General features: G+C 44.1%; 1 protein-coding gene across 1 annotated transcript in view; it reads left to right on the top strand.

Annotated features, from left to right (window-relative positions):
* Positions 1 to 307: 307 nt before the first annotated feature.
* Adgra3 (adhesion G protein-coupled receptor A3) overlaps positions 308 to 27308 on the top strand; it is a 93528-nt gene continuing 66527 nt past the window's right edge. The window contains exon 1 of the mRNA XM_028765238.1: positions 308 to 737. Coding sequence (XP_028621071.1) covers positions 523 to 737 — 215 coding nt within the window. The 5' untranslated portion in view covers positions 308 to 522. The remainder of the gene's footprint in view (positions 738 to 27308) is intronic.

Here is a 27308-nt window from a genome sequence, read left to right as displayed (position 1 = left end):
TCAGGCTCTTTTCCCTCCTCAGGTTGGAGAAAGGAACTTCACCCTCTCTGACCAGGGCTCTTAGGGGTGTGTAGGGCGGCTTTGTCTGCCAGGCGGCGGCGCCAGGAAACCTGGAGCAGAGGCGCAGGGCTGCTGGAGTTGGGACTAGTCTAGAACTTTCTTCCGCCTGGTCCAGGAGCAGCCGAGTTCCGGCCAGGACCTGGGGGCGTGCCCCGGTCGCGGTCGGGTCGGCCGGCGGCCCCGGGAGCGCGCGGGGCTGGTGTGGGAGGAGCGGTCGCGTGGGGAGGAGCCGGCGGGAGGAGGCGGCGCTCCCGCGGTCCGAGCGGCGAGCTGCGACCCAGCGGCCCTGACCCCGCGGCTCCGCGGAGGGCGAACGCGGCCGCGGACAAAGGAGCATGTCGTTGCGAAGCAGGACCGATCCTCGGGTCGCCGGGAGGCTCGGGCCACCGCCAGGCCCGCCCCGCCCCGCCGCCGCCCGCTAGGCCGGTGCCGCCTCTCGGCCCCGCAGGCCCGGTCAGCGGCATGGAGCCGCCGCCGCTGCTGCTGCCGCTGGCGCTGCTCGCCCTGCTGTGGGGAGGAGAGCGCGGGGCCGTGGCGCTCCCCGCGGGCTGCAAGCACGACGGTCGGGCCCGGGGTACCGGCAGGGCGGCCGGCGCCGAGGGGAAGGTGGTGTGCAGCAGCCTGGAGCTCGCGCAGGTTCTGCCCCCGGACACCCTGCCCAACCGCACGGTCACCCTGTGAGTAACCCAAGACGCCCCGCTGCCCTTTCCGGGGGTTCCCTCGCTCCCGGGTGCGCCGAATGGGCGCGGGGGTCTCCCGGGTATACACGCTCCTTTGTGTGCGTGCGGCGGCGGGCTGGGGGTGGTGCTGGAGAAGCCGTGCGGCTTACAGTGGGGACCTGGGTGGCCGATCGCCCTCGGAACCGCTCTGCTCCTCCTCTACTAGTTTGCAAAGAAAAGTTTTCGGGGTTCCCGGGCGAGTCGCATACCGTCCCTGCTTTTGCTCTGCCCCGGCCGCCGAGTACCACGTGAAGATGCTAATAAATACACCGCTCAGTCGGTGCAGTCAAAGCTCATTCATCCTGGCTCGGGGCTTCTAGGAAACACCCTGCGTGCTCAGAAGTGTTCATCCTAACTGTGAAAATGAAGTTGCACCTGAGATCGACCCAATTTGCAGAACGCTCGCAGCTTAGGATGGCTCTGTGTGGTCCCCCCCACCCCCCCCCGCCAACCTCTACGAAGCTCTTGCCATTCTCTGCCTTAGCTTTAGTGCTCTTTCAGAACAACTTAGTTAACTAAATTTGGAGAAATGTAAGATAAAGTTGTTCAAATCCATTTCAGCCCCATACTGAAGACTGAAAGCTCTCAGTGGAAAGCCAGGAACTTCGGGGTTGAAAACAGTGTGTTGTTGAGTGAGCCCTCCAGAGGCTGGAGGGACTTCAGGCTTTCCATGTGGGTTTCCACCTGGAAGGAAAAGTTTGGTAACTGAACTGTGCTATAGGATCTAGGGTTCAGTCTTGGCAACGTGGTTCTTTGTGCCAGTTGGACTGAGCTGTTGGCCCAGTGACTTTAGATTCGTTTTCTATGAAAGATGAATTGGTCTGGAAAAGTTTGAGTCAGAGTGTTTCTAGTGGATATTTTGTCAGGCTGAAATCTGAATCCCTGGGCTTCATGTTTCCCTATGTTGTTTTGGTAGGGTTCTTAAAAAAGAATCAGGGCTGCCACTATACACACATAAAGGCAAAGGCATGTGTGATCTATGAAACCATATAAAGTCGGATTTTCAATTTTGCCCCACTAGACAGAAGGATATTTGGTGGGATGGATACACATACCATTGTCAACACCTTTATTGACTCATTTCCATCCCCCTCCCTCCCTTTCCTCTTTGCTTCTTTCTTTCTCTTTTGATAAGGAGACTTTTAACACACGAAACTGTTTTCTGCTCACTTAGGTTGAAGATGGGTAGCTTTTGTTTTCTTGGGCTCTTACTAACACAACGCTTTGGTGTTGTCTTTGCCATTTGGCAGTGTGGTGTCAGGAGTTCTGTTTATTTAGTTTTTGGTCAGATGCTTTGAAGTGAAAAATGTGGTCCCTTAATTACAGTCTGAGTATGGTAGAGAAAGGCCCAATGTTGGAGAAGTCCCTTGTGACTGGAAACATTAGTCACACAAGTGACTTGACTTAAGTAGTAACATGATAAACACTCCAGTAAATGCTGGGTCAGTGAGTGGCACTCAACTTGATTCCTGTTTATGTTTACTTTTCCTGAAATTGATCAATTTCATGTAAATTATTGGCAAAATTCATGATACTGTATAAAATCACCTTTTGGCCTATTATCAATTATTGCACTAGATTTTGCATGAATGTAGCCGTTTTAGGCCTTTGAGATGTCATTTTGATCCTTTTTTATGTCTGAAGGCTGTTTAGATGAAAAATAAAAATAATAAAATGAAGTGACTAAGAAGTCCAGAAAGGCTCAGGTAAGCTGCTGCTGAAGCATGGTCAGAGTATTCCAAGCCTGTTGGAAGGCTTCACAGGCAACTCACTTCATATTGCTTCACAAGCTTTCAAATGAACTGTGGGTAAGGGCAGATCCAGGTTCCCATAGTGATGGTGTGTCTGGTCCTGAGTTCAGATTCTTGCCCTGCAGCTGAGATGCTTCTCATCAGATACTCACACCTGCCTTCTTCATTGTTAATTCAATGTCCTTTGCCTTGAGAGGATTCTTGGTAGAAGATTCTGTGTGGGAAGTTTGGATTGGCTTTTAGTTTCCTAAGGCTGCTGTAGATTGCTACACACTTGGCTCTTTGAAATATTAAATTTATTCTTCCTCAGTTCAGGAGACCAGAGTCTAAGATGTTAGCTTCACAAACTAGGATAGCCTCCACCCTTGATTCTTTTGGCATCAGATGCCCTTCAGTTTATGACTGATATACTTTAGCCTCCACATCTGAGTTACCTGGCCCTCTTTCCTTGTGTCTTAGTGTCTTAGGTGGCTCCCCCACCTTGTTCTCTCCCTCCTTTCCCCCTCCTTCCTCATCTCTCACCTGCTTTCAAAAAGGAACAGTCTTGGATTGGGTCTACTTTAAGTCCAGGATCCTCTCTCGTCAGGGTCTTTTACTTTATTATTCCTGTGAAGACCGATTTTCCAAATAAAGTTACAAAGGTAGGGACAGTTACTTAGGACTTGGACAATATCTTTTTGGGGATTAATTACCATATATCTCACTATAGCACAGAAATAAAATCAAGATCTAGGGTGGGGAATAGCTCATTGGATGAACACAATGGGCCTAGTCTCTACAATGTTTTGAGTTTGATTCCCATCACTGCAAAAACAAACAACTGTTCTTCTTGAGTGATACACAGGTTATTTGGAGAACAGTTTCTGAATAAATCTTAGAGCAGTATGGTAAATGATTTCTTACTGAGATGCACATTGAGCAGCAAAGGATTCACCCAGAGGAAGAGAGCAAGCCTTGGCACTTGGTGTGATCTACGGTCTGAAAATCCTGAGCCAATTCTGGGGAAATGAAGACAACTGAAGAAAATAGTTGACACGGAGAGGCAAAGAGGAAGATGAAGTTGGGGTGCTCCAGCATGCCAAGGCTCCCAGAGGGCAGTACTCAGTTAGAGTGCTGTGCAGTTGGTGGCATTGGAATGTTAGGGTCAAATGTCCCTTGCCGGGATGCTCACGAGACAGACATTAGAAGATAGCTGGCTGCTTGGTTTAGTGTTTAGGCCTTAAGTGTGTGTGGCCAAGGGTTTTCAGTGAGCTGTCATGTTGCTGCAGAGAAGGAAATTTAATTGGTTTGGATTGTGAGGATGACAAGGACAGGCCAGTTTTCTGTCTGGCGAGGAACTTGACATTGCTATAGCTGGACACTGTGACACTTTTCTACCGTGAGTGTGAACAGTTCTTACTTTTGAAGCTGTGTTTATCAAAAGAAGCTGAGCAAATGTCTTTGGCTTGAGCACACATGGTCCCAGGTTCTCTTGTAGATTTTGTTAAGGAAATAAATTGTATTTATGAATTTTACAGATAAATTGAACAAAAATTGCCTGCATTTAATAGTTACACAGGAAAAATTATTTACTACATTCCTATATTGTATATGAAATATTATTCAAGATGCTATTTTAAAAGTTCTGAGAACTTTATTGGATGAAAGCTTTACAGGTTTGACCATTTGTGTTCACGTGTATTGTCTTCACAGTTATTGTAGGAAAAGAATTAAGTCAGGGATTGTCACTCAGGAATGAAGTCTAGTTTTCTCTTAGACTGTTTGAAAATGAAAACTGTATGTGAGTTTGGGTTTTGATTATATAAAATATTGTTTATTTTTTGTCAGTTGATAACTGTTTAGACACCTCTGGTGTGGCCCAGCGTCAGGTAGGCCACACCAGAGGTGTCTAAAAGGAGCTCTTTGAGTGTTCTGGAACTTAAACACTGTTGGAGAGAAAGGACAGGATAGTAAGAGTGGACACCATTTAGGTACAATTAAAGAATTCCTGTAATTATACAGAAATCCTGCACTACTTTCTTATGATTTAGGAGACTTGAAAGGGGGAGAGTCCTGGGGAGGTACAGAGTCCCTGGGAAGTATTTCTTTCCTGGGAGAAATAAAGACTTCAGTAGGGCCTCAGGGAAGGGAAAGATTCGGTTGGAGATAGAGATTATTTGAGGCATAAGGGGGCGGGCTGGTTGGCAGCCCAGCTGGACTGGGGATCTTGTGTTGGGCCACTAGTGTAGAGATAGCTGATGGACATTGACTTTGACACACTTGGTATTTCACATGCCTGCCTTGTTGGTGTTGAGAAGGTGGGGGCGTGAGGGTCCCAGGCAGAAAGCAGCGGATGGTGGAACTGGAAGAGATTGTAAATGAGACTACTTCCCTGGAGGGGCCACTGAGGCAGTTGGAGCAAAGAGAAGACTAATCATGAGATTTCAGAGTGGGGAGAAGACGCCTGGTGGTGAGGTGCCCAGAGATCATGTGCAGACAGACCAGGCCTAGTCTTCCACAGCTGATGGTTTGACAACCCATCAAGAACCACATCCATACACCACAAGTGAAAGATGCCAGGCTGTGTGATTGAAGGGAGAAGGAGATTGTGAAAGGTATAGTCAGAATATGGATGAGGCAGGACTTCTGGATGAAAGAAAGCAGAGGGTGTTCTTAAAGGCTTTGGGTTTCCTGGGGCATATGGGAATGGGATTGCAGAGAGTTGCCAGGAAGAGAAATGGGAGTGGAAGGAAAGATAGATGGGGCTGAGCGTATGTAGAGTGTGTGGCTTTTGTTGGCAGCAGGGATTTCCATCTCTGCCAGAGCGAGAGGAGACAAGGTATAACCAGGCATGAAGGAGCAAGTGCACGGGCAGCTCTAGGTGGGAGGGAGAGGGTCTTCTGTGTCCCCTAAGATCATAGGTGAAGGAAGAATATTGAGGGAGGATGGTGGGAAGAGGAGGGGAAGGTGGTTCCTTTTGGAGAGTCACAGCACGGGGGTCGCATAATGTCAGCAGGGTGGAGTCCTGTCCACTTTGGTCCTATGATGGGACTCAAATTCAGAAGGAACTAGCCAGCAGACTTGCTTTCTTCCATTGCGTTCATCCTGTACCCGCAGCTCCTTGTGGGTAGCAGGTGGCCCCCTAGCCACAAGTGTAGTCACACAGAGAGAACAGAGTGACTTTTATGGAATACCCTCCTCTCCCCATTTAATGAACCTGTGGTGATCCCAGGTAACTACTGGGTAAGGTTTGAATTCAAGATCTTGCCTCTGTAGCCTTATTTGTTGCTCTACATTAAGCAGGTTAGTTTTTCTTTCTGTAGGTGTCTTGTTGTAGTTTAGGGTGCTGAGTGCTGGCTGCTCTGGTCCACTAAGAAAGACATGCAGCTTTTTCCTACAGAGTCTGTCCCAGCCATCAGGGATCCTCAGAAGGGATTCTCTGCAGACTTCCTTTTTACTCAGTGGGTTGTTTCCTTCTAGCTGTTGTGGCTCTCCTTGTCCCCTGAGCACAGTTTGTACTTAGCCTTCTATAGAACTTGGAATCTGTGTTCTGGTAAATTCTGCATCCTCCACAGTCTGGCTCAACTATTGTGAAGTCTTCACCAACTGTTCTTATAACTTGGTTTTAGGTTATTTTATATTTCTCTTCTCTACCTTTTTCTCCTTTTTCTCCTCCTCCTGTGCTGTCTCTCTACTCCTAAGGCCTCCTGTGGGCTAACCACATGAGGAGCACTGAGATACATCTATCCCATACTCCTGTGTCACTTCCCATGATACTGGATAGCCATGCATATAGCCTTGAAGGGAAGGGTTTGGAGGAGACCTATCTCGTATAGCAAATATTCTTTATTGGCAAGCATATTGCCAGCAAAGATTCAAGAGAGGATGATGGAAAATGAAGAGGAGTGGAGGGTGAATGAAGGATGTGAATTGAGACTTTCACACTGGTACAGCCAATGAGGACATTTATTTATTTTAGTCTGGATCAGTGATACATAGTTCTGGGACCCATGATTCAGAAATGGGTGTATGTAGTAGGTGCATCTACAGTTACACTTGACCTACTTGCTCTTCTGTAGTGAGATTGCTACAAGGAATACTTCACAGCAACAATCCAGGATGTTGGATAGACAGAGATTTTTGATCCTTGAATATCTCCTATCTTAAGTTTTTATGACATGATGTCAAGGTTTTCATAACTCTGCCCCTAAATCCTGTTGCTTCTTGCCTGTTTAAAGTCCTTTAGCATCTGGAATACAGGAGAGCAGTTGCAGGGTTTGGCAGTATGCCAAGTCAAGATACAAAGAAACCTTGGAAAGTTTGGAGATGTTTGTTCCATTGCTGTCCATCCTTCTGTTTCCAAGAGTCCTGTAAAGATGCCTTTAAAAAGCAAGTAAGAGAAGCAAAATAATATAACAACAACAGGAACAACAACAACTTGAAAGTAAATCAGGAAGTGATCTAGGATACAGACCTTCTTTTTACTTATTTATCCTGTTTTTTTTTTTTTTTTTATTGGCCTCTATTCCTGGCAAGCCTCCTGCCTCTGTCTTTTCAGTGCAGAGTGCTGAGCTTCAATGACAAGCATTGTAGCACCATGCATGGCGGGGTAGTTTCTTATGGCGACTTTAATTTCTCTGCTACTAGGGATGCTGTTCTGCCTTGACTCTGGAAATACTATGTCCAGAGACTACAAGGAGTGCACCATTATATTAACATTTTTCTGTAAATAGAAAAAAGTTCACATTTATAGTACTGTGAGTTTAAGTGGCATGTTAAATCAGTCTTCAAGATTAAAAAACTGTACATACAAACTTGGTCTTTACGTTTTTTGATGTTGGCCAGTAACTCAAGTTTGATTTTAATATTCTTTGTAGGGTTTTTTTGCATGCATGTTCAAATTTAGTTTAATGCAGGAGGCAGTTTAAACACAAGCAGTCCTTCCAAGGTTTCCTTTTGACTGACTTTCCATCAATTTTGTATATCCAGTTAGGGGATCCCTTCAAGCCAGGGTGGCCTCCTCAGGCTCTCCTGGGTCTCCATCACTCTTCTTGGCTCTTCGGTGCTGTGCTGAGTGCAGAGCAGACACTGGCTTTGCTCTTGCACAGTGTTTAGCAGAGTGTTCCTTGTCAGGTGACTCTTCCTGTTTAGGGCCTGAGGGGATCAAGTAGGTCAGACCCCGCCCCATGCTGTCTTTCTAGCCACTGCTTCTTCCCACTTGCCTCCAGACTGCTGGCCTGGGTTTGAACCTGTGCTTCCTTCATACAATGAAGACTTACAGAGAGAAGTCACTTTTAATGTTTACTCCTCCTCCTTTTCTTTGTGGTAAATATCTGAGTCTGCAACTGCTTGAATCCACTTAACTACTAGCTGTTCAGATTTGTGGTAGTTTCAGGTCTTAGCTCTGGATTTGACTCTTTTAATATTTAGTTTAATTAATTCGAGGGTTTGTTTGTTTGTTTTTGTTTTGTTTTTGTTTTTTTGCCTGTTGGATCTACTCTATCCTGGTCTGCCAGTGCCGTTCTGGTGCTCTGCTTCGTTCTTCTAGCCAGACAGCATCTGACATGCCTCTTCTCTCCTAGAGTGGACATGGCTGTCAATACAGCTCCTCAGAAACCCATGCTCTCCCACACTGTCACATTCTGCTGAGACAGAGCAGAGCACAGAGATGGTTTGTGTGGCTTTTGATATTTTAGAAGCAGTAAGGCTCTCTAAAGGGAGGTTTGGAAGGCAGGTTTAGGCAGGACTTTGCCAAAGGGGCCCAGTAGTGGATCTTTTGTTCCATTGACCATGATTGTGTTGTTTTCTTCTTCTTGTCCATCTCCTGGGCACAAAGCCTCTCTGCAGCTCCATGTTTCCGACTTGCAGCATACAGTCGAATTGTTATTCATGGAAGTTTCTCCAGGATTTTCACGCCAGGACATGTGCAGGTGGTGGTGAAGTAAGGTGGTGAATGATGCTCCTCAGGCTGTGTCCAGAGGCAGGGAGACGAGGGATGATGTGCCTGGCCTTTATCTATCCCATCCCTGGGGAAGAAGGGACTGGTTGTCTTCTTTCCTGAAGCCTGATTGATAATGTGCTGTTGAAGATTTCATTTGCATCACCTAGGAGTATTAAATATTCCCATATCTGGAGAATAGACCTGTATTCACATGCAGTTGTTCAGGGATGGGATCCCAGATGTTGGTGATTTTTGTTGATTTCAATGACACCTGGGATTAAAAAAAAACAAAACCATTCTGGGGGCTTGAGAGATGGCTCAGCGGTTAAGAGAACGGACTGCTCTTCCAGAGGTCCTGAGTTCAATTCCCAGCAACCACATGGTGGCTCAGAACCATCTGTTATGGGATCCAGTGCCCTCTTCTGGTGTGTCTGAAGACAGTGACATTGTACTCACATAGATAAAATCTTAAAACAAAACAAAACAAAAAAACACTGAAAGGTATCCCAGTTCAGGGTTAATTGTGGCTACCAGCTGTCCTCTGCTACAACAAAGGAAGCTGGAAGAAAGAGTCCAGAAACAAACTGAAGGCAGCTGCCTCTGGGAGGTGGGGAGAGGATGTTCTAAGTGTAAACAGGAGGGATGAAATTAAAAGAGGTTCCTGGGACAGTTAGCTGAGAGCCGTGGGCTGAGGCCTTGTTCACAGGAGACTAGATGAACAACAACAGCTGGGAGACTCAGGTGTGTTATCTAACACCGGATTTAATGGTAGGTCGGTGGGTGAGGGCAGGATGGTGTTAAAGATAGGCTGTGGAGATAAACAACTGGACTTGAAAGGGCCTAACAACTGCCACCATTTGTCCCACTGGTATTTGAGGGCCTGCTGCTGTGTGTTTGATTTGGGATGGGCAACAAAACTGAAAAGGTTCCTCTCTGTTCAAGGTTCCACCCTTTAATGCTCTTTGTTAGATTCAAAACTCAAGATCCAGTTTTCATGCATGAACTTTCTCAGAGAGCAGTGGCTGTCAAGTTGAGATGCTGAGTCACCCAAATCTTCCTAAAACTACCACAGTATGAACAGCTAGTTGCTGAATGAATTCAAGCAGTTTAAAAAGTAGGATCCCCACTGTGAAGAACACCACAAGCAAACACTGAACGTCAAACACCAGTTCTGGGCTTTGGGCCGGCTTCTGCTAGCTTCCCAGTGTGAAGGTCCACACATATAAATGCAGGTGGACTGCAGTTTGCAGCTTGCAGGGAGTAGAAGGAAAATGAAGAAGCAGAGGGTGGCAGAGACACGGCTTCTGCACAGGGCTGAGCTCTGGTCTTGCACTTGTCTTTTCCTCAGGTTCTGAAAGAGAAACAAAAAAGTTGAATGACTGGTTAGATGAAAGAAAGAAAAGGAGATAATTTAGTTCTCAGTTTGCTTTAATATAACTTAACCTATGGAAGGGTCATTTGTGTTTGGCCAAGTTTCTGAACATTTAAAATTTCACTTTTTCTTTTTTTGGTTCCCATTGGCAAGAGGTTTCTATGGCGATAAGTCACGAGCTCATACTTATTTCATCCTTTTCTTGCTGTTTGGGCTGGGTCTGAGGGAGGCAGTCCTGGAGCCCTCCTCATGTCGACTTCACAGTTGGCAGGTGTGCTGGAGACATGGCTGGAGATTGCAGAGCACACAGCTCCTTTGCCAGACTCTGAGTCAGCTCAGCCATCAGGCACATGCCAGCTGCTGGCAGCTCCTTATCAGCTCACTTGTCCTGCATTCTTGGTTCTGAATTTAAATAAAACCCAAATCTTATATCTGCTGCTCTTTGTATTTCTTCCCGTATTTTACCTTCTGAAGTTTGAAAGTAATCTTTGTATATTTGTCATTTTTCCAGAGTGGTCACCATGGGATTGGGGAGCAGGGCACTCAGGTCTGTAGAATTATGTGTTCTCCACAAAGAAGGCAGTCTGTTAAGAACTTTTATTGATCTCATTTCGGATCTCACCCAGTGACTGTGTCACTACAGCAAGAGAAAAACCTTTATATGCTTGTTAGCCCTGTATGTGAGCGTGCTGCCCAGCTCACCCGTTGAAGGTTTTACTTGCAGATTTTGCTGGTTTTCCAAAGGGGCTCCCTTCTGGGGCTGGAGGTAATATTGAACCCCTGGGGATCATTCCTCCCAGATCTCAGGGCCTCCCCTCCCCAGGGGCAAGCATTGACTGAAACTGGGATGTGTGTCTCTCTTGTCTGACTGGCCCCAGCTGTGTCCAGGGCGGTTTCACCCCCTCTGTCAGGAGCCCTTGCTGTAGAGACAGTTAACATGGACTCCCGTGCTGGCCTAGCATTTCTGTCTAAATCCCCCTTGGATTTAATTGAAGGAAACTCTGAGCAGCCGTTATGTGGAATGGTAATGAAGGTCCTGTAACACCGATGTTAATGTTTTCTTTCTTTAGGCCTGCTTGATTCTGAGTCTAATTAAATTGATTCCTTTCCCATCAAGATAAGACTTAAAAAGCCTTCTTGACTGTGCAGTTTCTCCCAACTTCTTGTGGAAAAGGTGAAGATAGAGGGCGGTGTCTAAGATGTCCTTTCGGTTAGTCTTATCTGTTTTTTTTAATGACTTTTATTAAGTATGGAGTAGAAAAATACAGTGATAAGTATGTTAAATAGTGCCTCAGTAAGCACAGATGGGCCTGCCCTTGGGATTAGGAAGTAGAGCTTTGAGGCCCGCCCCAGTCATCCTGTATTCCCTTCACTGCCAGGCACCGTGAGGCTTGGATGCTTCATGTTCTAGCTCTTGTAACCTTGTCTTCCGTTTGCAGTCTGAAACCATGTGCCACTGTTCTTGCACATCCCTTAGTGTGATTGATAGGATGGTACTCTTTATATTCCTAAAATAATAACCATTATGTTTATGAGCCAATTCATTGTTAATGCCCACATATCCCATAATTTATTTTTGTTACTATATAAGATGATATATATCTATAGCATGCATGTATTATTATTCAGCAACCTCTTGCTAGTGATATGTGTGTGTGTGCATGTGATTGCATAACTACCTAGCTTTGTCTCTCTTTATATTTATCCTAAAATCTTTCAGTCAAGTATACCATGAGGCTTACACAGAAGTAAGAATGTTTCCTATTCAATATTGGTTTCTGGTTTGTCATTCTCCAAGCACAAGAGTAAACTTTCCCTCATGCCCAGGCTAAGAATTCTAATATGGTTACAATGAGAACCTGGAATCTGCCTTGTACCCTGCTTGGAAAAGGTTAGCTCCTCTTGCCCGGTGCCCACTTCCTACCTGATGTTTGCTTATGTTTTTGTGGGGTGATCCAATTTGGTGCCCCATTCTCTGACCAGAATGTCTCAGGCTGTGGGTTCCTGATGGCCACATTGATCTCTGTATGAGCTTCAGGCACAGGAACATTTAGTATTTCTCTGTACACAGAGGTCAGATTTCATTTCTCTGTTTTCTCAAGTTGGGCTAGGGAGGCATTTCTTCTAATTTTTAACTGAGATGGGATGAAAGTGTGGTAGCTAAGCCCTAAACCACTCAAAACTATTTACATGTGAGTCTCCAACCTTTCCTCCTCCCGTATTCATCTGGCTGTGCAGTGCCTGTCTTAGCCACATGGCTCTATCTGTTCCTTCTTCCAGTTGCTTCCTGCCTGCTTCTCACATAGCTTCTGAAGGTGTCCTTGCCATGCTCTGGCATGGCCTTCCTCCTCTGCTCAAAGCTCCCCAGGGATCCCCTGTAGCATGTGCTGCAGATCCACTCCTCCCTGGCTTAGCTCCTTGAGTTCATGCTCTGGCTCCTTCTGTCTTACTCAGCAGCTCTGTAGTTTTTGCCCCTTAACACACTCTGCTGCCAAGGGTAGAGTTTCTGGCAGCCCCTCTGCATTTTTCTTATTTTGTTCTTTAGTTTGATGACTGCCTTTGATATCACACTTCCAGATCATTGAATTTCACCCACTGAATCTGTCTTTTCATCTCATGTGGTTTGGGCTAGAAAGCTCTTAGGAATAATCTAGACCAAGGAAGGACAATGGCCCCTGGGGCAAAGGGGAGGTGTCATAACAGTGTGAACCTCTGAGAAATATAAACTGTTTAGATTATTTTAAATTGCTTCAGCAATCCTAGTTAACTTTTCTATTTAACTAACTAGTTAATAACCTAGTTAACTCTTCTATCAGGTAGTGGCAGAGGACGTGGGGGATCCCAAGGTCCAGTACTGAGTGAAAAAGAGGTTCTTCTCTTCCTGGCCTGGAGGTGGGATAACAAGGCTGGCTCAGAGGTTTTCCTGCTCTTGAATGTCTATTTCACACTGGTCTGTGGCGCTTGTGTGCTGTGCAGCTCCATTCTTTGGCCTAACCCCCATCATCTTCATTAGAGCAGCTATAACCCCTTACAAGCAGTCTCTTCATTGCTGGCATGCACTCAGAATGAAGGGCTGGAGGGAGAGGGTCCTTGCCCTCCCACCTGAGATTTTGACAGCTCCATCCTGCACCTCCCTGCTGTTTGTATAAAATTCTGTCCTAATTGCCCATGGTAGTCTCTGGATGTGCTAGAGTGTAGTAGGAAGGGTGGAAAGTATAGGATTTCAGAAAACATCCTCTTACCTTTGGATGAGTTCATTTTGAGATCTGTAGCTTTCATTGTTGGAGTGACTACAGTTGAGTTTCCTCATCCACAGGTACACTAGGGTTCTTTAGAAAAACCATATTGATGATGGGGCATAGATGGGATCACCAGAAAGATTGGGAAGGACGGAAATGATGTTACAGGAATTGGCTCTTTTGGTTGTAGAGTCTAAGGAGTATCCCAGTGTATAACCTGGAAAAGCAGGAGAGCCTGTAGTGTGACTCACCCTGGAGTCAAGGCTCTAGGATCAAGAGCTGGCAGTACTGGTTCAAGTGCTTTCAATCCTTTCAGGTGATGAATGTTCTGTGTCCTTCCGACAGGGCTAGGGGTGCCTGGGTAGCTGCTACACACTATTTCTCTGGTCATGGGACATCCTTTGTAAAGTAGTTGACACAGGAGACTGGTGCACACTGAACTGCTTCCTTAGAGATGGCTAGCTGATGGAGAAATAGGGGCGGAGAAATTGCACTTAGAGCTTGAGGTTCCAGGGTCCAGTTGTTGAAGGGAAGACGTTTATTATCCCATTTGCTCTCATTGCAGTAGTTGTGGGAGTGACTGGGACAGTCCTACTTAGGTTTGTCATGTAGTATTGGCTGTTAATTAGGTCTGTCTTGCTCATCTGCATTCTTGAGATTGACTGTTTCATCCTAGAATCACAAATGACCTTACTTCAGACACAGCTGCCCTGCACACCTGGGAGGACTAAGAGCATCATGGTGTAGGAGGGCAGGGTAGCTGCCTAATGTCTTCATCAGAAGATGAAACCAGCATTTGCCACTCTTCCTAATGTTTAGGGAAGGTTCATGTTTTCTGTGGTTCTGTGCTTCAAGATCCCGGTTTAAAAGGAGGAAGCAGAGGAAATAACACCAGACTGAATGGTTTCAGGGAATCCACACTGGCTTTGCCAAGTGTAACCAGAGTGTAGCTCTTAGCTCATCACAGGTACTCTGGCCTTCACTTTCATTACAGGGAAGTGAGGTTTTGAGCTGGACTGTCCTTAGGGGCTCTTTAAATGCCTGAATTCTGTGAATTTACATAGCTCACAAAACCAAATCAAACCTGACAAGATCACTGAGGTGTTTTTTAAAAGGCACAGACGTTAATGAAGCCCCAGTAGTTTTATTAGAGGGATTCATTGCATCATTATATGGCATTCGCACAGTAAGTACAGGGGCTGTCTTCTTGGCAGAGGCAGCCAAGGAGGGCTGGAGAGGGTGGGGGCTGCTGGGATTGGCGTCTGCCCAGCCTGGTTCCTTCCCTGACTTTATTCACTGCGCTTAGTTTAGCTGCTCTAATTGCCCCTCACTTGCCAGTTGAGACCTGCCCTCCTTCCCTGGGGCTAACCCCAACATTGGGACCTTGAGCTCTCCTTGTGTTAACCCTATTTCTCTCTTGTCTCAGTTCCTGTCTTTAAGATTTGAGCACTTCAGGAGCCCATTAGGCATGTGAACCCTGGTATATCCCTGTTTCTCCTTCACCACAGGAATACAGATTTTTTAGTAGCCTAGGCTGCTTGTCTGAATTTCTGAGCTCTGAGTGAACGCTTGGATATCCATTATATAGGAATCAGGCATTTTCAGTTAGTAAAAATTTCCTCAGTGGAAAATTCCCTCTCTCTCTCTCTCTCTCTCTCTCTCTCTCTCTCTCTCTCTCACACACACACACACACACACACACACACAGATTAACTATGCTCCACTACACCTCACACTTATCTTGCAAATATTTTACCAATTGAGTGATCTCTCAAAACCCTCAAAAGATGGCTTCCTCCCTTCCTCCCTCCCTCCCTCCTCCCTTCCCTCCCTCCTTCCCTCCCTCCCTCCTTCCTTTCCCCTTCGTCATCTTTGGTAATTTTTTTAATACTGCTGTAATTATTTAGGTTCTATATAGAGTGGAGGGCTCTACAGTGTCCACATGTTGATTCCAGGCTGAGTAGTTCAGTTGGTGGAGTGCTTGCCCAGCCTGTAGTACTTCCTGGGTGTAGTCTCCAATGGTACATGTATTAGATACATGCACAGTGGTGTCTGCCTGTAATCTCAGCATTTGGGAAATAGAGAAAGGAGATCAGAAATTCAAGGTCACCCTCAGCTTCATAGTACTGTCTTCTCTACCAGCCTAGGGTACATGAAAGCTTATCTCAAAACAAAACAAAACAAAACAAAACAAAACAAAACAAGAGGCTGGAGAGATGGCTCAGAGGTTGAGAGAATTGACTGCTCTTCCAGGGGTCCTGAGTTCAATTCACAGCAACCACATGGTGGCTCACAACCATCTGTAATGAGATCTGATGCCCTTTTCTGACATGCAGGCAGGACACTGTGTACATAATAAATAAATAAATCTTTAATAAAGCAAACAAAAACCAAGGCAAACAGAACCCCAAACACAAAAATACCGCCTCCCCCCAAAAAAAACAGGTTGAATTCATCATCTTTTCTCATATACTCTCCATCATTCTGACAGAATGGCTCCCATCAGCAACCACAGATCCTTGAAGACTGTACAGGGGGAACTACATGAGAACACAAGACTGAGCAGCCATCAAAGATAAGGCCAATCAGAACATAATTTTGTGGAATTTGCCAGGTTCTGTGGTATGTGTGGGAGTTACCTTCATACTTCCCTAATAGGGTCATTACTATGATGGACTCTGCTTCATTCTTTGGGAAGTCTGACAGAGAAAGCAGTCCATTAAGATTCCAAGGTCACTGGACTACTAAGAGATGGAACCAGGTTTGAGTTCAGGCAGTTGGCATCCAGAGCCCATCTTAATGCAAGGATAGATTGACAGCAGTGTAAGCTGAGATTCTGAGGTGACCCTTCAGCTCTCAGAATCCAGCTTGAGTCTGGTAAGCAATGATCCATGTACCTACATTGATGAGTCCATAATAGCTTTAATTCTATTTTAATGCTGGTTAGCAGTTTTTGGTCTTATCATCCCTAAATCAATCATACTTTAGTACTTGGAAAATGCCTGTAGCCTCTGTGATTTTATCATCCTATTAATTTCTTACCTCATCTATATTTATCAAAGAAGATTCTCCCTGATCTGTCAGTTGATTTCCTTAAAGTTACTTTAAAATGTATTTTCATTATTTTTAATTATGTATGTAGATGTGTGTCTGGAGTGTGGGGTAATGCCCATGGATTGTGTATCCTCTAGAGCTAGACTCAGGCTGTTGTGAGCTGAGTGATGTTGGTGCTGGGAACTGTACTCTCCCCTCTGTAAGAACCACAGGTATCTGCACTCTTAAGTGCTGACTGCTGAGCCATCTTTCCCTCCTTGAAGTAACTTTACCCAGAACAAACAAGATGGATATTTATCACTTTCTTACCCAATAAGAATTGGATCCAGGGGTTGGGGGTTTAACTCAGTTAAGGCCCTGGGTTCGGTCCTCAGTTCTGGAAAAAAAAAAAAAAATAATTGGATCCATTTACAGTTTTTATTTTACTCATATAACTGTCTTACAAGTTAATAATTAAAAATAATCTTTTAAATTGAAAATCAAATTATTATTTGCTTAGAAATTAATATTTTGACTACATGACTCCCCCCTTCTGTGTGTGTGTGTGTGTGTGTGTGTGCGCGTGCGTGTGCACGTGCAGGAGATCGTGTCATGGCATACATAGGGAGGTCAGAGAACAGTTTTGGGTTTGGGTCTTTCTGTTTCTTGTTTGTTGGTCACTTCTGCATATGCCAAGCTAGCTGGACTGTGAGCTTCCAGGGAGTCTCTTGTCTCTTCCTTCAGTTGTGCTATATGACGGCTGGGATTACAGATGTATGCCTCCTCGCCTAACTTTATGCCAGGCTGAGTATTTTGTGCTTTACCTACTGAATCTCTCCCCAGACAAGTCAAATAATGTGGAGCTCTGCTTATAGCTGGTAGTAATTTATGATAGTTTGGTTTCATACAGTATGTGTAAGTACTGTACTTTGCAACTCCATCCTTTGCAACAGGATGGAGCATGCGCTTTTTGGCAAGTTCCCAGACTTTGGCACAGACTAAAATACTGGGGGAGGCTAGTTCGACAGATTACAAGACTTTGCTTTTTAGGTCCTAATGTTTCATCACACTGCCCAAGTAGCTCAGGGTACAGAAGGATTTGGGACCTCTATTCTTGACAGAGGCAGTCTGCATGAACTGGATGTAGTATTTGGGGCTGTCAAAACATCACCACAGAGGGTCTACCACAGTGTCTATGTTGATGGTGATGATTGCTTTTGAGATAAGGCTCTACTCTGAAGAATTTACAGTGTACTTTAGGCTGGCCTCACAGTCTTACCTTCTCAGCCATGGGCTGTCACTCATTTATTTATTTATTTATTTATTTATTTATTTATTTTTCATCAAACAGTAGGGTTAGGCTGTGTTATGTTGCTAGTGACATATTCAAAATATAGGTGTGGTCTTAGAAACTAGTTTAGACAAAGATCTGTAAAAGATATTTCTGAGATACTTAGGAATTTGATTGTGACCTGGATATGAAAATAGACTGAACTGGAAAGGTTGAGGCAGTAGCTGAAGAAGCTGGCATCACTGGTGTTTGTGATAGAATCTGTGTTTACAAAATCTGTACCTGTTTATGTTTATGGTTAACAGTGTCAGGAGTCAGCGCTCTGAACGTGTGAGCATAGTTGTCTGTATAGAAGAATTGTAGTTTACCTATTCTTGTTCATCTTTGTTTTCTAATTTCTTAAGTACTTGGTCACTGCTACTGTAATAAAAATTACTTAAAAGCAAGTCACCTTTTTACTGAGAATTGTCATTCATCACTCATGATGGTCTCTTTGCCTTAGCTAGACCTTAATATCTGCTTCTTATATTATTTTTCTCAAGAGTTTTTTTTGTTCACCAGCCAACACATTTTGCTGTTTTGGTTGTGTCCCGCTGCCCACTAGTATATGAATTTGTGAAGACTGGAGTTTTATTTTGGTCTATTTCCCCCCAGCATCTCTAATGTTCTCATCCGTGCAGTCCACACTCAATAAATCTTCATCACCAAGTACCTGATGAGTAAAAATCGATGTGTGTGCATGTTGAGTTCTCCGAGGGAGCTGCAGGTTTCAGTCAAGTTTAAAAGTATTGTATTAAGCTGTATTTTAAAACCAAACCAAAAAAGCCCTTAGCTTAAATGAAGTTTACTTCTGTAAAGTTTCTGTAGGAAAGTTTCTAGAACTGGATGGTCAGCACTGAGGTCTGGAGATGGTTTAGTGTATGCCCCTCCAGCATGTGTATAGGTTCTCTTCATAAGCTGTGGTGAGGAAGTGACCATGGAGACAGCATATGGGCTTGTTGTGGAGTTTATCTCATGTGTTTGCAGCTTTCAGCTTCCTTGCTGTGATTGGCCAGACACACAGTCACTTGGTCAGTGGTATACTCTTAAGTGAGTTACGTTTCAGATCAAGGTAGGTTCAGTATGTACCAAGGCTGTTTGGGGCCTAACTTTAACACTGTAGTAGAGAAATGATCTAATATAAGATCTTTTTTCCTAAAAGTTCCATCTGTGCTTAGGGAACACGCCTGCCTCTGATTCTGTGGCTTAAGATCTGCTTGTATCGATTATTCATTCACATTACTAATTCACTCATCCCCCACCTTTACTCTCTCCTTTTCTCTACCCCTCTCTTCCTCTTAATAGAGCTAGGCTCAAGAAAACGAGAGGACAAAGGGCTGGATACATATGGTGTTCTCTTTCTAATCTGGCATTTTATAGGAGGCTAATTTTTTGTTCCTGTGTTTTCTCCCCACACACCAGTGCCTTTTCCTGGGTACTATAAAGCTGTGGTGTGGGACTTGCCTTTGGAGGGAATTTGTGTAGTAAGGTTTCCTGGCACCTTTTATTTCCTTCAAGCTATGTATTCTCAAGAGCAAAGGTAAACACTCCTGTTCTGCCTGGGAGTGAAGAAAGGGTTTTTATACTTGAAATGGATGTGATGACCAGAAATTTTAGTGAAATTTTATCTCCTCCAGAAAAGGAATGCATTATTTTCTTTCAGTAGTATGTTAAAGAGAAAGTGATTCGGACCCCTGTTAAGTGAGAGCAACAACTTTAGTCATGATCATTTTGATGGATGTTAGTTGACCAGAGACACTGGGCTCAACTCCAAATAGAATACTAGCAAATGGGGGTGGATTGCCAAGGATGTTGGGACAGAGCGTCATTGGATTGAAAATTACTAAGTGGAGACAGCAAAACTGGCCTAATAAGGTTCTTGCTGAAGGTAGCCAGGTGATCTGCTGTCTGCGGGGATGTCAGGGAAATGAGGAATTTAATCAACTATCAAGAGAAGGTTTTTTTTTTTTCCTTTCCTAATTGAACAGGATCGTTGTTAAGCAAGACTCCATGTTACAGATGCAGGAGGCAGACGCTAGAGAGGAGGGTCCTGAGTCACCTGACTAAAATTTGGTCAAGGAGAACATTCGTGAAAGGGTTTTAGAAAGAAACCTTGCTCTGTTGTTATATTTTGAGCTTTGTCATTCAAAAGTTGTGAAGTTAAAAAAATACATACTGTACAAATTTGTTCTCCATCTTGTTACAGAAACCACTTGTTACCTTGGATCTTGCATAACTTTGCTTGTTAAACTACAGAGGCCTGGCATTTCCAACAGTTATTGCTCTATGGTTTCAGGGCTGCTACTGTGGATCTGAACAGCACTACAATGAGCAGGAAGTTTAAGATTAAGTGTGGCTCTTGTGCATATTGCGCTGAGAACGTGGGCTTTAGGAAAGCACACTTGTCTTCCTTAGCCTCAGAAGGTCCCCACTTCCTGAACATTTGCAGCTGTGCCCTGTGAGGACAGTTGTCTCTGCCATTTCAGTGGCCACCTCTTCTCTCCACCCTTCCTCAGAACCCAGAATCTTCTCTGGCCGGTTCTGCCTGGTAGAGGACCCCATCCACTCCCTGCCAGGACTTCTGACCAGCATAGTTGTGAACTGTTGTATGGAAACCTTTGCAAGATTATGAGGATTTTTACTGTTTGTCTGTCCTTAACTTCCCACCGGATGGAGTCGGGGAGGGGAGGACGTACAGTATATATAGTTCAGAAATGTGTTCTCCTAATCAACTCACTTTCAGCCATCCTGAAAGTCTATTCTCTTTGGAGCAGTTATACATCCTTCTCAGAGCACGGAGTACCTGGACCGTGTGTATATTAGTCCTTGAGGTCTGTTTCTATATCTCTTGTGTCTCTCCCAGAGCAGAGTAGTTGCTCAAATATATTCTGAGTTAATGAGTAATTGATACATCATCAAAAATTTCAGCTGAAAAATCAAAACTCTGAATCCTCAAGAACCTCAGTGTAGTCCCAATAGAAAGCTTTCTGTTTGATTAAAATGCCAAATAAACTAACTTTTATTGTATTCATAAATATTAAGTGTCCAACATTCTCTGTGATGTACTGGCACCTTGAAGAATGGGCTTCCTTTTCTCAAGGCGCTAATATGTTTGTAAGACATGATGGAGTGCTGTTTAATAAACTGTTTTTCATTTTTAGACATTGTTGAAAGATATCTAGTATGGTGTTAAAAACCTTTCAGATTTTCTTAATCAACTAAATGCTGTTTAACTTTATGTAAACTCACTTTGTTGAATGTTAAGGCTGAAAAATAGGTTATTTACTTTTTATTTATGAAACTGCTAAGTAAAGCATTGAAAGCAAATGAGGGAAAAAAACAGGTCTTTATGTATTATTTCAAGTGTCCGATCTTTGAAAAAAACTGCCTGGGAACTTGGAAGGTTATTTAATGAGCCACTTGCAGAGTCCAGGTTTACCATGTACCCGGGCAGTGTTTGTTGTCTTTGGTTATTAACGGCACCTTTTAATCTTTACACTCTAATCATGTGTTACATGTTGGTGCTTTTGACTTGCTGTCTCATTTTATATAATTGTTCCCTTGGTGGGAATTGAAGTTCGGCGTTGTGTACAGCTTTGAGGACTGAATTCTGTAGAAAAGATTTCTTGGATGAATAAATCTGAAATGTCCGACAAAGAAATTCAGGTGTCTTATGTTTGGGATGAGAGGGATTCCTGCATGTGCTTGCTAAGAGGGCTCATTAACAGGCTGCTGCTTCCCTTTGTTCTAGTTGTGGGTATCTTGTCAGTGGTAGTGTGCCTACCTCTTTGGGTCTGTGTATGCACCCCATCATCCTTAGTTGTTACAAGGTACCACCCATTCAGTTACCTGTACAAGATTACCTTAAAACTGGGAAAGATCAACACAGACTCAGTAGTATAACAGCTGGTGAAGGCTGCTATGGCTGAGCAGGTGCTCCAGGCCTTGTGGAGGGCAGTATGGTAGCCTCATCAAGTAGTCCGTTACCATTGGCCAGTGCTGAGGGGAAACTCCTACCTGAGTCACTGTTGTCTGGCTGTCGTGATTTGCTTGGATCTTATTAAGTAGTGCTAAAGGCCTACTTTAAGTACATTCTTCCCACATGTTGGCTTCTGTGTCTACTAAAAGCTTTCATTTTCTAAGTACCTAGAGTAATTCATAGATGAGATATTGAGTAACAGAGGTTAAGAACCTTGTGCAAAATAATGAAGCCAGATCTTGGTATCAATGTTTAAATGCAGGTAGTTTGTGTGCCAGAGTCAACCCTCTGTCTTGGTGTTATCTGCTCAGTAACTACTGGGGCAAAGACAGGGACTGGAATAGTGACCCCAAGCAACAGATTTGTTTGCATATGACAGTCAGTCATATGACCCACTTTGATGATAGAGTAGCCCCCAATAGCATAGCCAGGGCATAGAGCAAATGAATGTCTATGCTCAGGGACATCCTATTGTTTCATATGGGGGGTCTGAACCTTAGCTCTGGTCCACAGGGCACTCTTGTGATTAAAGTAAAATTCTGTTAAGAATAAGATATTTGAAATTTTCTTCTCTCTCTTCCCCCCCCATCCTCCCATCTTTCTTGCTCACTTCTGTCCCATTCAAGATCATGTTGAAAATTGTAGCAGAAACCCAAACAGGGCTGAAAAATGAGAGAGCTGCTCCCCTGGCCCCGGAGCACTGGGGACTGGGGAGTAAACGCGGCAGATGGATGGGATTGATGGTGAGACCCCACAGCCACGAACTTACAGCCCAGGAGAGAAAGTGCCAACTCACTAGAAAAATGACGTTCTGAACAGCGCTCTGGAAGACTCCCAAGAACTGAAAATGTGGGGAGTGGCAGCAGAAGTGGGTAATGAGAGTGCCCAGCCAGCAACTGATGACCTTGAGACAGATGCTCTGTTAGCTGGGTCCAGAGGAGGAGCTGCTGATCTGGGGTTGCCTCAGCTGCAAAACCACTTTGTTTGGTTCCTGACGAATTCCTGATCCGCAGAGGCTAAACAGATCGGAAACTGGTAGCAGGAAGTTATTAAGACCTTGTAGCTTTTGTAACTTCACTCTCTAAGGCTACAAGACTTCCCAAACTTGGCATAAAGGGGGTTGTGTTATATCTGTCCATCCTCATTTTCATATATGCTAATAAAATCCTCTGCTGTTCCTCAGTATTGATCAGTCTAGTGAACAAGCAGAAAGGGTCTTTAGCCCTTTGAGAAATCAACACTGTGAGCCGGCAAGGAGCCAGTGCTTTGGAAGCATTGGTGAAATGTTAACACAGGAGAGTTCTGGTTTATATTTTAGATCCAAAAGAATAGCAGATCCATAGGGCAGGAATAGCGTGGGAAAGGATGAGAGAGGAGTTCTGTGGAGTTAGCTGAGATGTGCAGGAGCCTGTCCTGGGGTCAGTGATTGGGCTGAAGGTTAGAAGGGAAGTGACTCAGGATACAGAAGATTAGTGGTCTGGAAAATTGAGCAGAGGATTTATTTGCAAATTCAAAGCAGGAGGATTAAGATGGAAGTTGTGAAGCAGTATTAAGAACTGTGGAAGGCAGCCTAAGAGATGAGTATTGGCTAATTCATAGACAGAATCTCAGATGCTGTTGGGGCTGGAGAAATAGATTTATTTCTCTCAAGAGCTGGCTTCTCTAAACATGGAGGTTTCTTTCCCCACACCACAACGAGCCACGTCTTTAGAATCTCTGCCAATCCCCAGTCCTTTCAACCAGAATTCCAAGTCACTTAACCATTCTTGGTCTGCATGGGATCATTTTAACCAATGACTTTCCAGCTGTGATTTGAAAATACCTTAGGTGACGTTAAGGAGCAGACGAGGGGTAGAAACTACTCAACATTGTGACCCAGTATACCTGCCATTGTATTACTCACAATTTTCTGTTTTTACCAGTTTCCTTTTTTATATGTGTCTGATACTTTATTGTAGCATATGTTGTGTGCTGCACGTGCCATTAATTGCAAGGATTTTAAAATAATAATTTGCTTTGCTTTTCGAGTGTGCTTGTGTATATGTAGTGGTGTATAGTTGTGTACCAGACGTCAGAAGACAACCCATTTCCCCCCACCCCCCTGTGTGTGTGTGTGTGTATGCACATGAATTTGTCAGGCTTGGCAGTAGGGTATTTTAAGAAAAATAAACTTTTAAAAGAATATCTTCAGTCATTAAAATATAATTTGGATGGCTCTGAAGCATTTTAAAACTTGTTTAACTTCCTAATCTTGCTTCTTCTCATTCCTCCCTAACCCTCAATTGAATACCATTTTCCAAAGCTTCAGTATTTCCTTTATGGGTAGATTAGATGAGAACTTAAGAGAGATGTGGCTTCAAAGTTTTCTGTGACACCAGAATGCAGTCACCCTACCGTCTGAAATGTTAACTTCTGACAGTGGTGTCACTTGTCCTCACTCACGCTGACTGTCCTGTCTTCTGTTATACAACCTTTAATTTCAGTGTTGCGTTGTAGTGGAACCTTGGTGTATAAACACTAAGCTACAAGTAAAGATCCAAACTTACAATTCAACCACAGATTGTATGTCAGCCAACAACAACAGTTACTGATAAGTCCTTGGCTTCTTCCTTCCCTAGCAGTTGGGAGATTTCTTTTCATATCAGTTTTAAGATGATCCTAACATTATAAGGGCAATAACATGGACATACTTCTTAGGATTTTGGTATAGTAGAAGAAAGACAACTAGACATTATCTGGTAGATTTGCAGAAAAATCCCTGGAGCCTCTGAGAGAAAGGAGTGAGTGGTCTAGATTTATACTTCTCTATACCACTAGAGGCCAGTAAATTACCTACTCTGCATCTCATGCTCCTCAGGGAAGGATCCTCGAACAGAGCAACTTAAACCCAGCCATATTTTTTATTTCATTCATTTATTTAACAGATGTGAGCACCTCGTCATTCAAGGCCTCTGGGGACTAGGTCAGGATGGAGGTTGAAGTACAAGATAATTTACTGAAGAAAACGAAGGGAAGGAGGTGGCAGGAAGGGTCCAGGCTGAGCATCTATGAAAGCTGAGGGTATATGGGCATGGGCTGGGAGCGGCCTTTGTCTTCCCTGCAGCTATGAGCTAGTTTGGATTGGCTAGCCCAGCAGGAAGTGACAGTGTGGATGTTGCCCAAGGGGCAACCTGTGGTGGTCAGTCAGCTGGAATTTATACTATGGTTCCCAGCCCACTGACTACACTGCTTACAGAGTGAGCGCCTTCAGAAAACTGAAACCGAGAAAGATTCTCTCCACATCCGCAGCTGGGGCCTTTCAGCCAGCTGCTGTCCTACTGTATGACTTTGGAAAGACACTGGAGCACCACCTCAGTGGTGGCAGATGGCATATTCTTTGCTCATATGGTTAGATCTGAACTCAGCTAGTAAATGTGACTGTTAATCTGACCGAACTGCCTAAGTAGTCATACAGATTTTATTACAGTTTTGGAGGATATGGTATGACCCTTGTCCTGAGGTTCTTGGGAAGGGTGAGGAGAGGCTTTTCAGCATGGTTCTCAGAAGTTCTCCAGCATGGTTGTCTTTCTGTCTCTGAGATTTGTCAGCAATACTCAAACAAGAAAAGATATACTTTATGTATCTTACATGTCTGCACTTTTTTAGTTACGTGTAGCAGAACATTTTGAAACATATAAACTAAAACATACCACCTGGAATGATTTTCTGCACAAGTGAATGAATGGGTTCATCTAATCAAGAATGGAGCCATCGGTGAGCAGCGTGCTCAGTTGCATATAATAGGCTCATTGCTACAACATCGAGAACTGGTCGGCATAGAGGTTTATTAGCTGAAAAACAAAAATCAAACAACAACAAAGCCAGAGCACTACGTTGATGTAAAGGAGTTCCATTTCTGACTTTAGCCTAGGGCAGGTGGCCATAAAGGTTTAGGGTGTATGCCAAGGGAGACTAATGATCCATCTGGCTCTAAACCTGGCCTGCTTTCTTCTCTTTACTCTGTAGAGAAGGTTGTAGGAAGGGCATACATTATTCTACACAGTAAACCTAATGTGTATAAGCTTGTACTGTAGCTTGTATTACACTCGCAAACTAGACCTGTCAACACATAGAAACTGACTATGTGAATATATGCCTCATCTTCACACACCCTCCCTCTTTGTTTCTGAGGCCAGGTCTTATGTAATCCCTGTTACCTGCAGACTCCTTATGTCGACCATGCGTGTATGTTCCTCTTGCCTATATACCTCCCTAGTGCTTGGATTACAGTCATGCACTACTGTGTCTAGTTTATGTGGTATCAGGTTTTGAAGCTGGAGCTTTGTGGATGATAGGCAAGCACTCTATCAAGCAAACTACACCCCAGATCCTGTGCTTTGATCCATGTGGCTATTTAAGGAGTTCTGTCTTCTTAAAACTGCAATACTTGATCATCTTAATATGCATCTGATAGGTGGGAAAAACATTATTGGAACCCATAGTATATTTAGTAATTAGCTTTTACTAGTTGTATGATGATAATTTGGTATATCCGTATAATTATGTGGCATGTAGCATGTAATATATTTTACCTAAGTGCATGTATCTGTTGGATGGTTTCTCAAAGATACAATCAAAGTGTTTTCATTGGTATGTATTCCTGCCAAAGGGGTTGTGCTCACTCATGATAAAAATGTTAGTGGTTGTTTCCCCCAGAACAGATGATATTTTCCCACTGTGGTAAGTGCCTTATAGTGCCTTGATGAAGCCTATATTCTCTTCTGATGCACAGTCATTCATAAAGTCATGATCCTTTGTTTCTCTTCTTATTTATTTTTAAGGAGACATGGATCTCACTTTGTCCTTGAGCTCCTGGCCTCAAATGATCATTCATCCTGTCTCAGCTGCCCTTGTTACTGAGGCTACAGGCCCTTTTATATGATGTTTGCCTTGTTTTTGTGGACATTGAGCTATCACTTCAATCTTTGCTAGCTTTTCTGTTACAGTCTGATTTCATCTTCCTGTGGCCCTCTCTGCATTTTCTGCATATGTCCACCCTTTCCATTGCTGTAAGTGAGGTTCCTTCCTAGGTACTGGGTAGACATCATCCATCCCATCACAACTGTTCTAGTTTCACACATATCAACCACTGTGTGAAACACTTTGGGAAAAATCAACTAGAGGAGAAAGGTGCTCATTGCAGTGTACCCTTCCAGGTTACAGTACAACATCACAGGGATATCAAAGCAGGAACATCAAACAGCTAGCTATGGCACATACATAGTCAAGGACACAGAAAAGTGTGTTTGTTCATGCTTGCTTGTGTTCAACTTCATTTATCCACTCTCACACAGGTCAGGATACACAGCCTAGGGAATAGCTCACAGTGGACTGGGTCTTTCCAAATAAATCAACTTACGACAGTGCTCCCCCATACCCCCAAACATCCCCATAGACCCCATAGAAGATTCCTGTGGTGGTGTGAAGGAAAATGCCAGCCCCCAACCCATAGACTCATAGGAAGTGGCACTCAGGAGGTGTGGCCTTGTTGTAGTGGGTGTGGCATTGTTGGAGGAAGTCTGTTAGTTCACTTCCTGCTGTCTGCCTGTCCAGATGTAGAACTCTAAGTTTCTTCTCCAGCTCCATCTCTCTCGGCATGCTGCCATGCTTCCTACCATGACAATAAAGAACTAAACCTTTGAAATTGAAAGCCAGCTCCAGTGAAATGTTTTCCTTTATAAGAGTTGCCTGGTCATGGTGTCTCTTCACAGCAATAGAAACCCTAGCTATGGCACTCCTCCACTGAGGCTGTCTGCTCAGATGATCATAGGTCAAGTTGACAATTAAAACTAAGCATCATACCTCGATCTGCTTCCCTAACCCATGGGTTGCTTACCTGGATTTTGTTTCCAGAAGTCAACATCCC

Source organism: Grammomys surdaster, unplaced genomic scaffold (genome assembly GCF_004785775.1).
Source record: "Grammomys surdaster isolate TR1022 unplaced genomic scaffold, NIH_TR_1.0 150, whole genome shotgun sequence".
Classification (NCBI taxonomy): Eukaryota; Metazoa; Chordata; class Mammalia; order Rodentia; family Muridae; genus Grammomys; species Grammomys surdaster.
The sequence above is the reverse complement of the archived record's forward strand: the minus strand, read 5'-3'. Positions and strand labels throughout refer to the sequence as shown.